Source organism: Seriola lalandi, unplaced genomic scaffold (assembly GCF_002814215.2).
Source record: "Seriola lalandi dorsalis isolate HSWRI2012SDOR001 ecotype SW California unplaced genomic scaffold, Sedor1 jcf7180002054694, whole genome shotgun sequence".
Lineage (NCBI taxonomy): Eukaryota > Metazoa > Chordata > Actinopteri > Carangiformes > Carangidae > Seriola > Seriola lalandi.
Window position 1 is genome coordinate 4,071 of NW_019525247.1, and position 12,426 is coordinate 16,496.

The 12,426-nt window shown below is 38.9% G+C and overlaps 1 protein-coding gene across 1 annotated transcript in view; it reads left to right on the plus strand.

The window, feature by feature from the left end:
- Nucleotides 1-5,175, plus strand: part of LOC111667934 (uncharacterized) — a 9,234-nt gene extending 4,059 nt beyond the window's left edge. Inside the window, exons 8-12 of the mRNA XM_023423799.2 lie at nt 241-412; nt 858-1,010; nt 2,952-3,046; nt 3,949-4,157; nt 4,266-5,175. Of these exons, the coding sequence (XP_023279567.2) occupies nt 241-412; nt 858-1,010; nt 2,952-3,046; nt 3,949-4,157; nt 4,266-4,310 (674 nt within the window). The 3' untranslated portion in view covers nt 4,311-5,175. The remainder of the gene's footprint in view (nt 1-240; nt 413-857; nt 1,011-2,951; nt 3,047-3,948; nt 4,158-4,265) is intronic.
- Nucleotides 5,176-12,426: the final 7,251 nt, after the last annotated feature.

The following is a 12,426-nucleotide window of genomic DNA, read 5'->3' on the forward strand; positions in this document are numbered from 1 at the left end:
GCAACAAGTTTTAGAAATCTTAAAGTTTCTCACATGATCCAATTCGCTTTGTTACTTCTTGTGTGTGTTGTTCATTGAAATATACACTCGATGACCACTTCAGGTACACATACCAGCCTGCTAATATAAATAGCCAGCTTCTCCAAATAGTGAATCATGTTGCTTGAATTGAGTATTTAAGGAATCAGATCAGAGATGTGGTAAAGTTTGTATTAACCTTGGAATTGTTTTTCTCTCCAGCTGTATGTAAAAGGTCGGCGGAAGATGATGATGTTGCTGACCACTACGAAATTGTGCATGTTGATGGAGTTCTCACATGTGTGACTGTATGCGACAGTCTACATTCACGTCCTAAAAGATGCTTCAATAAGGGAATCTGCAGATTGTACAGGTTCACTGGACCTCTTTGCGAGTAAGCTAACTGTGTTGTCACTTTGATGTTTTTAAAAACTGATGAACTCTTTTGCGTAATAAGCTGAAAAATAAACAACAGCATTTCTGCACCTACTTTACATCTAGTACTGCAAAGAAATAAGCAAAGTGATCTCTTGTATATCAAGTTCAATATGTACCATTGTATTCACTGGCATGTACTGCTTCCAGGAAATACCACAGCCTTGCACTCACAGATTGACAAAAGCTCTGTCTAGTTTGGTTTTGCCTACTATGGCAGACATCAGACAGGTTTTCCCTTCTCTGTATTTCTGCCTTTAACTACTTCCTTGCTAGGAAAATGTTTAAATCAGGCTTGATACGTACAATCCTCGAGGAGGCATATGATGAAATTACCATCACTCGTACGTGTTGAGCACAGCAGTTCACTTTTTTTTAACATCTTTCTCCCTCTTCTGTTCAAGGTGTCAAACTCTAAATTCCACCTGGTACCTGGGCAACGACTGTAGATTCCCTATACAGAGGACTCCTTTCTATGCCGGGTTAAGTGTGACCCTTATTTGCCTGTTGGTGACTGTGGTAGCCTTGACTGCATACGTGCTGATCAACAAACACAAGTAAGCTGTACTTTGACATTATTCGCTGTTCGTATAAAATGTGATGTTACTAGGCATAGTAGGAGAGCACTGAAAGCTGTTAGCCAATTAGTACTTCAGATCTGTCTTGCATGGTTCTTTAGATTGCTGGTTATGCAAAAGTATAACTTTTCTTTCTGAGAAATTAGGGACATAACCAAGTCAGTCAGGCTTTATTTGTACGATATGTAAACAATCAACTCCTCCTATTAGGTTATTATAATCTGTCACTACAAAATCTATCCAGGTGATGCAGTGAGAAAAGCAGTTTAAAATATCAGCTTTCATGCATCCATGCATCCATTTTCTTCCACTTATCCGAGTTCGGGTCTTGGCGAAAACAGGTCAAGCAAAGTAGACCAGACGTCCCTCTTCCCAAAAACCTTTCCCAGCCCTTCCTGTAATGAGATATATGATCTCTCAAGTGGGGATGAGAATTGATAAGATTTTATTGATACGAATGCCATTATTGATGCTGCTTATCGATCTGGTTCTTTATTGATTCCTGTGAATTTTCTGTGTGGAGAAAAGTAGGCCTATACAGGTTTTTAGTGTGAACAATGCAAATTTTATTATGAGTCTCTGAACACTGAACAAGATAGATAATTGCTCTGTAGTTGTTTAATCCTTTGAGGAGGGGGTGCTGTCTGCCTCTTTAGGTCAGCTCCCATCGTTCACTTAAAAGAGCCGACTCATTCTCGACCGTCAATCTGCATTGCATTGCCATTTTTTGTAAATGGGAACCACCACCACAGTCTACCCTCACTACTTGTTTGAGTTTGCCAGGTTTGTCCGGCCACCTCCTCTACCATGCTGTCCAATTCACCACCAGGTGGTGATCAGTTGACAGCTCTGCTTGTCTCTTCATCTGGGTGTCCAAGACATGTGGCTGCAGATCAGATGATACAACCACAAAGTCGATTACTGATCTTAGGTCTAAGGTGTTCTGGTACCAAGTGCACTTATGAACCACCTTATGCTTGAACACGGTGATATGGCCAACAGCAAAGCACCACTTGGGTTCTCCAGTCCCCACCCAGAGACTCCAAGGAAGCCAGGTACTCCTAACTGCTGTTCGGTGCATAAGCACAGACAACAGTCAGAGCCTTCCCCTTAGTGACTTCCAGTCACATAGAAGCAACCCTGTTGTTCTCTGGGGAGAAGCCCAACACAGCAGCACTCAGCGTATGCCCACACACCCTACAAAACTCTGGAAGTTTGGTTCCCTCTCCAGGAGTTTAGTTCCAGAGCCAGTCCAACTAAATCTAGCTGTTGCCGTTCCATCTCCCATACCAACTCTGATTCCTTCCCCATCAGAGAGGTGAAATTCCTCATACCTATAGCTAGTCTACTAAGTCTGGGATCGACATACCAAGGCCTCTGAATTGGCCACCCACCCAGCCTACATTGCACCATGACCCAACGTCTATCCCTGCAGGTGGTGGGCCCACAGGGAGCAGGCTATATGTTCATGCCCAACCAGGTCCCATGGGCCAAGGCCCAGTCGGGCCCTCCCAGGACTAGCTCCAGGAGGCTGCCCTGGTCAAGGAGAGTGTGATCAGTTTTGTACAATAATAATCCAAATATATAACTATAAAAGGAGGAATCTCTGTCCGTCTGTCCTTCCTTCTATTTTTCTCGGTAATCACTAATTTGATCCACTTCAAACTTGGCGGATGTTTTTCTGGCAACCTGAGGAAGAGCAGTGTCAACTGCGACGTTTTTTGAATGAGCGGTTCTTAAGAAAATTTCAAACATGGCTTTTCTACATGTTACTAGATATGAAGAAAAAATGAATACAGATAGACTTAAATAATAATGTCACCTAAACTGCGCTGTCATCAGTGACATGGTGAAGGAGAATATATTTTAATTTTTGTAATGAAAGCTGAAAATGATGAAAAGTTTCCTCTTTATCTGCAGGAGAAGGGATTTCAGAGAGATGCAGGTGAACCAATGGCTGAATGAGGACTTTGAATGGTCCAGATCTGACAGCTCAACTGACACATATAATATTGGTAAGTTATTTAGTATAATGAACTTAATATAGTAATAACTAATGAGTAATCATATAATAATGTAGTAATATGACAGAGTTAATCAATGAGTATTCATGTAATAATGTAGTATTAAATATTGTCTACTCATGTAATAATCTAGTTATGACTTCTGAGTACTCATATAATAATGTAGTAATAACTACTGAGTGCTCATGTAATCATATACCCACTCATTATTCATGTAATGTAGTAATGACTACTGAGTACTCACAATAATATAGTCATACTATTGTAATCAATTAGTAACTAAATTAATAACCACTGAGTACACATATAGTAATAATGTAGTAATAACTACGGAGTACTCATGTAACAATAATGACAAATGAGTACTCTGATACTATAGTTATGAGTAAATATTATTAATCAAGTAATAACTACTGAGTACTCATGTAATAATGTAGTAATGACTTCCGAGTACTTTCATAATAACTGTATGTGATGTATTAATACTACAGTAATAACTTCAAAGTTCTTATGTAATTTTGTAGTAATGACTTTTGAGTCATGAGCTCTCCTTGGCGCATGCTCTGCTGCGACAACACAGAATCTGTACAGGACGTCACAACTCGCCTTGTCTTTTCTCGTCGTCGCATACCCACAGCCATAGCAGCTCTAAATAAAGCTAATCGCTGAGGGTACTGTCTCAACTAACATATGAGATGATGTGTCAGGTTTACTGTTGTGTTATTTGATGATATGTAATGTGCATATGTTGGCGTTTCTCTGTACAGATCTGTGAAAATGAATTTCCCCTCTGGGACAATAAACAAACTAACTAACTATCAAGTAATAATGTAGTTATAACTACTGAGTACTATTGTTATAATGTAGTAATGACCACTGCATACTATTTTCAGGAGAGTACAGAAACCCTTCATTCACACATGAAGAATCAGATGGACAACCTGTACCTGTCTACCAGCTGAATCAGCCTTCTTTGGATACTGACGACACACAGTCCAGCCCATCAGTGAGCATTTACTCACCATCGCAAACAGGGAATAATACTCCATTTTCTCATGGCAGTCAGGCCTTACCCCACAGAGACTTGTCATCCAACCTGCCGGTCAGTGCATCTCTGCAGAAACACAGAAGATCAGTGTTCAGTGGTGTGTGAGCACATTGAAGGTTTGGTCATGTCAATAATTCTTTCTTTGTTTCTCTCTCTCCACAGATGAGGATAAGCAGGCCTCAGATCAGAATTTCCTCGGACGCCTGAGCAGGGAATTGCAAAGCGACTGGACCTCAACTATGTTTTCAAACTGATGACAACTTGCACTGTTCATACCAGCTAAATTGTAGATCTTTGTATTATTGCTTGATTTATTTATTGATTTCTCAAAATGACAGCAGCCAAAGTGCATATATACTGTGTATTCATGATTCTATTGAACAGCCCTGTCATTAATGGTACCTTTATAGAGCTTCTTATGCTCAGTTTTGTTGACACTGTTTCAGAGTGGTGTCATCTTAATTTATGAGGCTGTAGTTAGTGGTGGTGTTATAATTGGATGGAGAGATGTTACTTACATCTAACAAACTCCTCGTGTACCTCTTCAGTTCTCAGGCACTTTCATTGGGTGTTTCTCCAACTGTCCCCTAGTTCAGTAGGTAAAAAGTAATTATTTATGTGAATTGAATTGTTGGGACACAAACAAGCCAGTGACCTACAGCTGATAATGATCTCACATCAAAACACACACAAGCAGTGAAACAATGATCTTAACAGACTGCACTGATACAGCACTTTTCAAGTCTTGTCAACCACATCACAGGTTAACACTATAAGCCACATTCACCCATTCATTTTATGCATATAGTGCTTCTCTATCATTCACACACCGATGATACAATGGGGGCAGTTTGGGATCATATGAAGGATTAGAGCACAACCAGCTCTACGTCCTGAACTCCCAACTACACTGAGGACTGGTTTTGCTTGAAATATAAGTGTTTACTGGGCAAACAAGCACCTCCATGCCTATAATTGATTATGATTAGATTATGATTATGACAGTTGTTTTGGCATTCATGGTTTGGATGCACTTTATGTAAATAAAAAATTCCAGTTGTCAAAAAGAGAATTGTCAGAATGAGTCATTCAAACTAGATGTGTTTATATATTTACTGGTTTATTTAACAGCGACAGTGCACATTAATAAACACGACGTTACAAATTCACCCTAAAAAGACAATAAGATTAAAATAAAAAGTCTTTGAATAGTTTCTATGTTTGCAGAGCAGTAATGAAAAGAGAACAGAATACAGACATAAAGGAGCTTACAGCCATGCTAGCAGCTCTGTGATTTTAGATTTTAGTTTAGCATGACTTTGAAGAATGTAAGATATGAAACATTTTGCTCTGTCTACACTCTTTGTTTACCACATAATTCCATACGTGTTCTTTCATAGTTCTGATGCCCTCAGCATTTTTCATAATAATAGAAATGAAGAACAAACATTGAATTAGAGGGTGTGTCAAAACACTTCACTGGTGCTGTAAGTGCAGTCCATTTACAATTTACAAAGTGGACTCTGTGGTAGTAGTTTTGTCAAGTGCTTTTCCTAAGTTGAGCAATGAACTGTGAACCTCAATCTTAGAGGTGACAATAGATTATTCAAGTGCTGGAAAAAAATGAACTGAACCCCCACCGTTCATAAATACCGTGAAAAAGAAAAACTGAAAGAGAAAAACTGTGCTAATGAAGATCTTGTGATATGACTGATTGGTGAAAACCTCCTGAACAGTAACTAAATGAATTTGAGGTTAGATTGTTTTGTTCGTTGCTGCAATTAACTTTTAACCTAAACTTGTTCACACTTTAAATTATGTTTACTACACTTTTGTTGTACCTAGAAGAGATAACATTCAGAACTGAAAACTGAAGAAGAGGTTTTCCATACATAAATTAAAACCTTGCTCTGGATCAACTGAAAACTCAAGTGAGCAACATGCTTCATATATGCTTAATTTGTCCCTTTTCAATTAGGAGAACAACAATCACAGCAGCTGCTACACCTGTCCATGTGTTGATGTGAAGAATCATCAGTACTCAGTAGTCTTAATTACATTGTTACATAAGGACTCAGTAGTTATTACTAACTTATTACATGAGTACTCAGTAGTCATCACTTCATCATTACATAAGTACTCAGTACTCATGGGCTTCAAACTCAGCCTTCATTTTGATATAAACTACACACCTGTAAAGTTTTGTGATTGTAGCTTTAATGGTTGTCATGCCATCGCAGTGACAAAATCTGTCCACAGACAGACAGACAGACATATAAACACCTGCCAAAGTACTAACCACTTCTTTTACCATGATGACACACACATACACACACGCACACGCACACACACACAGACACACACACACACAATGCAATTCATTACTAATAATGTGTCGTCTGTCAAAGCATGCTGATTTGGAATGAGTTCCTCCAGCTCTCCTCACAGCCTTTGTTTTCAATTTGTTTCAATGATATGACACTGCATATCAGAGACTGCAGTTATCATGTCTCTATAAGTTAATTCTCATATCTTAAAATATATCATTAAAATGAATGGAAACCTGTGTCTGGGTTGAAGGTAAAAAACCGTGCACTTCCTGTTTGCTGAAATACAGTATGCTCAACGTCAATAAACCAAGATGTAAAAAGTAACAACAGTAATGTCATTTGTTCCTCTCAGTCTTGTACAATGCTATAAGCACATTGTGGGTGGAATGCACTCAGGGAGCCTTGCAGCCAGGCCACAGATGCTGCCTGTCCACATGGCTGAAGAACTACAATAAATAGGTTTCACAACACTTTGAATAGAGGGGACAAACACACTGTGCATGTCTCTCTGGTGATTTGAATGGCTGCTAAAAATGTCTGTGTGACTGAAAGGCAGAAAGTGAAGCTGATATATTTAGACCACTGGTTTACTTTAATTCCAGTGTATATTTTCCTGTTTTATGTTGATTTTAGTGGTTAATATTCATGTGTTTAATCAGCTGATTGTACAGTCGGATCTGGTGCTCTTGACCCTTTGCCAGAGAAAAGAAACTCGTGAAACTCACAATGCAGGACATGGTGCTGGCGGACACTATTTTTCCAGCTTGTGTGGTCATATAGTAGATCAACTGGAGAGGTGGGTGGTTTTTTACACCCATTATTTTTATGGGGGATTTATTCAAGTGACCAATTTGTGATTTCAGCTAAAGCCATTTCTGATGCCAGATATGATTTGCTCAGTGTAAAAAATCCAAGCTTTGCTGTATTTTACAACAGAAAATGAATGTGTTATCAATATGAACTGAGGAAGAATCATCCCATCATAGCACATATGCACTGATGGAGCATAATGCAGCAAAAGCTGCACGTCACTGCCAATGTGAATACAGCCTGGCACATAACGTCCATAGTTCAATTACAACAGTGGGGCATAAATAAAGGCACAAATCAAGGACATAATTCACCCATAAGCAAATTATACATACTGTATACAAAAAACAGTGGCATGCAGTAACTTTTATAGATAGGCAAGCAGAGCCGAGAAAAACTCAGTGTACAATTCAGCTGTGTACTACACCAATGTCAGAAATATTGACCAGAAACATACCTTTTCATGACAGTAGTAGCAGCAGTCCTCTCCTAAACTCAGAGCCTGTTCTGTCTCATGACTTTGTGCTGCCTCTTTCCTGTGCTGGAAGTCTCTGGTCTCTGTATGGACATCTTCACCTTTCTCCTTCCTGGCTGAACACATTTTAGGATTATTCTTCTGAACTGAACATATCAAATGAGCAGTATGCAGGACAACTATCTAAAAGTCACTTCTATTAAAAATATTTACCATTAACTGACAACGACACACTCTAGTTACAAAGTAGAATCCTATACTTTCCAGCCTCAGTGTTGCTAACCTTTCTAGGCTCATCATCTGGACTACTGAATTAACAAGATCATTATCTCAAATTCTGAGAAAAGTTTTCATGAGAAAAATAAATTCCTGTTCTGTTTTTCTGAATTAACGAGATCATATCACAGAATGATGATATCCTAACCAATGAGTGAGCCAGGTAAAAACAATTTTTAAAAATCTGATTGGATAACTTTATTTTGATAGTTTTAGGACACAAACCCTTTACTTTCTGAAGAAAACCTGATAGAAAATGAGGCTAAAATTAGAATTAGAAGAGAACAAATATTGAATGAAAGAGATTAAACATTCCATTTAAAATGCTGATGTGTTTGACCATCTCTGAAGGCCTAGAAGGCCCTGAGGGAAAGTAAGTATGAAAATAAGCTCTGTTTGAGTTTTCTAGACAGGCCAGACCCAGTATTCATAGACTAATATATAATTCTTATTGTAAACTAACAATTTGACCTTTGTACTGGTTTTCTTGTCCACTGTTATCACAGTAAAACTCAGCTGGATGGATGAAAAACATACAGCATCGTAGAGGTCAAACTGTTACTGTATATACAGGGTTGTGGTTTGGTTCGAGCTGTCCTGTATTCAAGTAGTTCAATAGTGACAATAGCACAAAGAATGCTGCGACAAGTTCTGTATCTGGGCACTTTAATAACTGACTCACAGAGGTGGTCAAAGTATATGTATATTTGTCTATGTGTTGTTTTGGCACTTTGTGCATGTGGACACCAACCGATTCAAAACAGAGGAAGCATTCTGAAAATATTAATGCGAAAAATTAGTAAAATTGCTTTAGGAAGAAAAGGAAAGACAAACCTTTGCGATGCAAAAAGGGACTATACTGTGTGTAGAGAGAGAGAACCTTAGTAAGCAGTGAGTGATGGACAGAGAAAAAACAAATTACACAACAGATATGGGAGGCAGGGCGAGAGAGGAGGAGGGAGGGAGAGATTGATGTGTTATGCCCAGTCTGTTGCTGCAGTAGCAATTAGATAATAGGTCTGGATCAGCAGCACACAGCCTGCTCAACACCATTAGAGATTAGCCTGAGAAAGCTGTTTCACTGCCTGCTGGATGTAGACCTGCTTATGACCACTCTGTCTTTATGGATCTCAGCTATACACCAGTTTAACCCTGCAGGTCTTAAAGGAATACCTCTAAAAGTAGACATACTGAATAAAGCCACTGTTCCATCTCTTCTATTCACCAGTTTATTTATATGAAAAAGAGAAATAAACTGGTGGTTATGAGGTACACCCTTCACTACTCAGTACAGACACATCATCAGGAACCTGAGGTCATCAGGTCTTTCACTATCCTCAGCCACATGATCAAACTAGAGTAGATCCATCTGGCTCTGGTCCAGAGTCATTTCTTTCAGCATGTGATCCTGTTCGCTCTCTTCTTTACAGGCCCCTTGATAAATTCTCTGCAGAGCAAGAGGCCAGGTTCCCACCTTGCCCCCACAATGCCTCTGACACTGCTCCACCAGCTCCCTCTGTTTTCTCCTATGGTAAACAGGTGGTTCTCAATTGTTTCAAGTCCTTCAACATCAGATCAAGATTCTCCACCAGCTCTGCTTGCATCCAGATTGGAAACAGCATATTTTTATACAGTCAATATAATACACAGACCTGTAGCCAGGGAAAACTTCCAATGTCACCAGGCAGGCTCCTTTTCTTTTAGTTAATTAAAACTGAAAACAGTAGATCATGGATAAACTGTTGAAATTACTGGAATTCAGATTTCCAGAATTCAGGGACAGCATCACAGTTTAAATAAGTTAAACAGAGGGGACAATAATACAACTGACCCTTCAAACCATGGTCCCTTTTACACTGGTCAGAAAACCTGTTAACACTTGCTTACATTGTTAACAATGTAAAACTGTACAAACACAGCAATGTTCATTTCACATAAGTATGTATGTTTAGCCCTGTGGTTAAATGTAATTTTTTATTTGTCATTTGTCTTTAGTACATTGGAAGCATCAGTGTTTATATCTACCTGCCCAGGTACGGTTTATAGCTTCATCTGTTTCAATGCTTCTCTTTTTATGAAATTAATGTCAAATACATTTAATCAAGTAAATATCTTCAGCATATTTCATGAAAATCTGCGTAATACTGCTCCTCTGCTTCCGAGCAGCTTCCGAGCAGCAGCTTGTAAAACTGCCCATAATAAAAGGTTGTAGCCCCAAGCCCCCGGTCAACATCTGTACACAGTCCAGTCATGAACCAGGTGTTACGGGTACCAGGGATAGGAGACCACAGTAACAAATATGTAACCGGTATAAAGCAGGTAAAGCAGAGGAATGAGAACACAGTTCGTCTTGTTTCCTTTCCAGATTGCCACTGAGTATGATTTATTTAACATCATGTATCACAACAGTCACACAAGCACAATGCATATCTTTTTACCTCATCTCGGTTTTACGTAGTTCAATTTCACATTCTCCCAATTCAGCCTTTCTCTTGCTTAAATCACTACTTCAGTCTCAATAACATACATTTTCTCTCATCTTCTCTTTCCTAATCAACACATATTTAAATTTATACCAATAAACAGTTTCTGTAAATACATTACATTGTCTTTGTCCATTTCACAGTATAAACTGGTTCAAAACACCATTTTCATGTAGTGTAGTTTTACAGCGTATAAAACACCTTTAAATACTCTGAAATGTGTATCCAAACAAAGTGCTTGTGTTAGCTTTTCAAACTTACAATTACCAGGAAACAGGCTTATAAACAAAGATAAATTAAATTTGTAAACATAAATATTTAAATTTTAACAAATGTACATATTTATTGTTAACACTCATAACTAGCTGGAAAAACATCCTGTACCAGAGTTGTCACTTATTCCCACTTTAACTAGTGAAACTGCAGTCGCGCTCGGCACAAAATGGCGTCCGCGCGGGAAAACTTTTCCACTTTTTAATGTCATTTAAAAAATAAATAACTCATTAAAACAGATTACAAACTTCAGACAGACACTCACGTTAGTAATATCTGTCAATATAACGTAACATTTCATGGTGCATTAACCGTTTACTGACCTGTATAAAGCAGAGGACACAGTTTGTCTTGTTTCCTTTCCAGATTGCCTCCGAGGAAACGCAGCTGTTGCGCCCCCTAACCGTTCCCGAAGCAACTCATTAGAGCACAGACGTTCCACCACCACCCCATTTCCGATTTAAATGGAGCACCTCAAGATAATATATAACTTCTGATTGAAAACATAAATATATACAGTAACAAAAAAAAACTGTGACACTCATTAAAGGAATCTTACCACCTAAATGTGGTCACCCTATTTTAGGTGTGCCACATATGCCTAGTTTGTTAAGTTGGCAACACTGCAGCTGTAACAGTTAGCACACATTTTTGAAAGAGCAACAGCCAATAGGTAACTGCAACTCAGTCACATGGCATTTGGCTGACCAGTGGTGGAACTATGATCACTCAGACAGCTGTTGCAGTCCAGCCAAAAATGTAGTGTGTTTCCAAAGGTTTTCTATTGATATTCTTACACTAATCTGCATCCATCACTCCACTGATGAAACCTTTGTGATTTTAACAATGTTAAGCTACAATATTCTTAATGACCAAACAATAAACTACAGCTCCCACAAGCAGGAAAGAAATTCCCAAAATCTAAAAACAACTCACAAACTGTAGAATATGACACAAGGAGAACACTGGAAAGAGATGAGGAACAAAGGAGGTGTGGAGTGACAGGGAACACCAGGGGCAGGTGATCTGATCAACCAATTGACACGGTTGGGTCAGATGGATGGACGGATGGATGGATGGATGGATGGATGGATGGATGGATAGATAGATAGATAGATAGATAGATAGATAGATAGATAGATAGATAGATAGATAGATAGATAGATAGATAGATAGATAGATAGATAGATAGTCTATTCAGCAGATGGATGGCTTGTTGTGTGCAGCAGTGTGGATGACAGTGAACAGTGTCTGCACTTTTAGGGCAGACCATATTGATTATGTAATATACAACCATGGTGCTGCAGTGACTCCTTCTTAATTCTCTTAGAGCTGTTTGCCATTATGCTGAGACAGACACTGTAATGGAGGGAGAGTATAAAGAGTGGGGGTGGGGGGATATAGAGGGAGAGTTGGATAGAATAAGATTAATTCAACAGGGGAGGAGTAACTGGCTGCAAATTCATGTGTGTGTGCGTGCGTGCGTGTGCATGTGTGTGTGTGTGTTGTAAATTGACTGTTGGCTCCAGGAGGACTGAAGGAGGGCACAGAGAGATCACTGGCTACATTTGTCCAGTGAGTAAAAGACATAAATGATCAAATCTGTGAACTTTGTAATCGTTTCTGATGCTTTTCAGTGTATGTACACAGCTGCTGAGAAAAACATGAAATAAGTA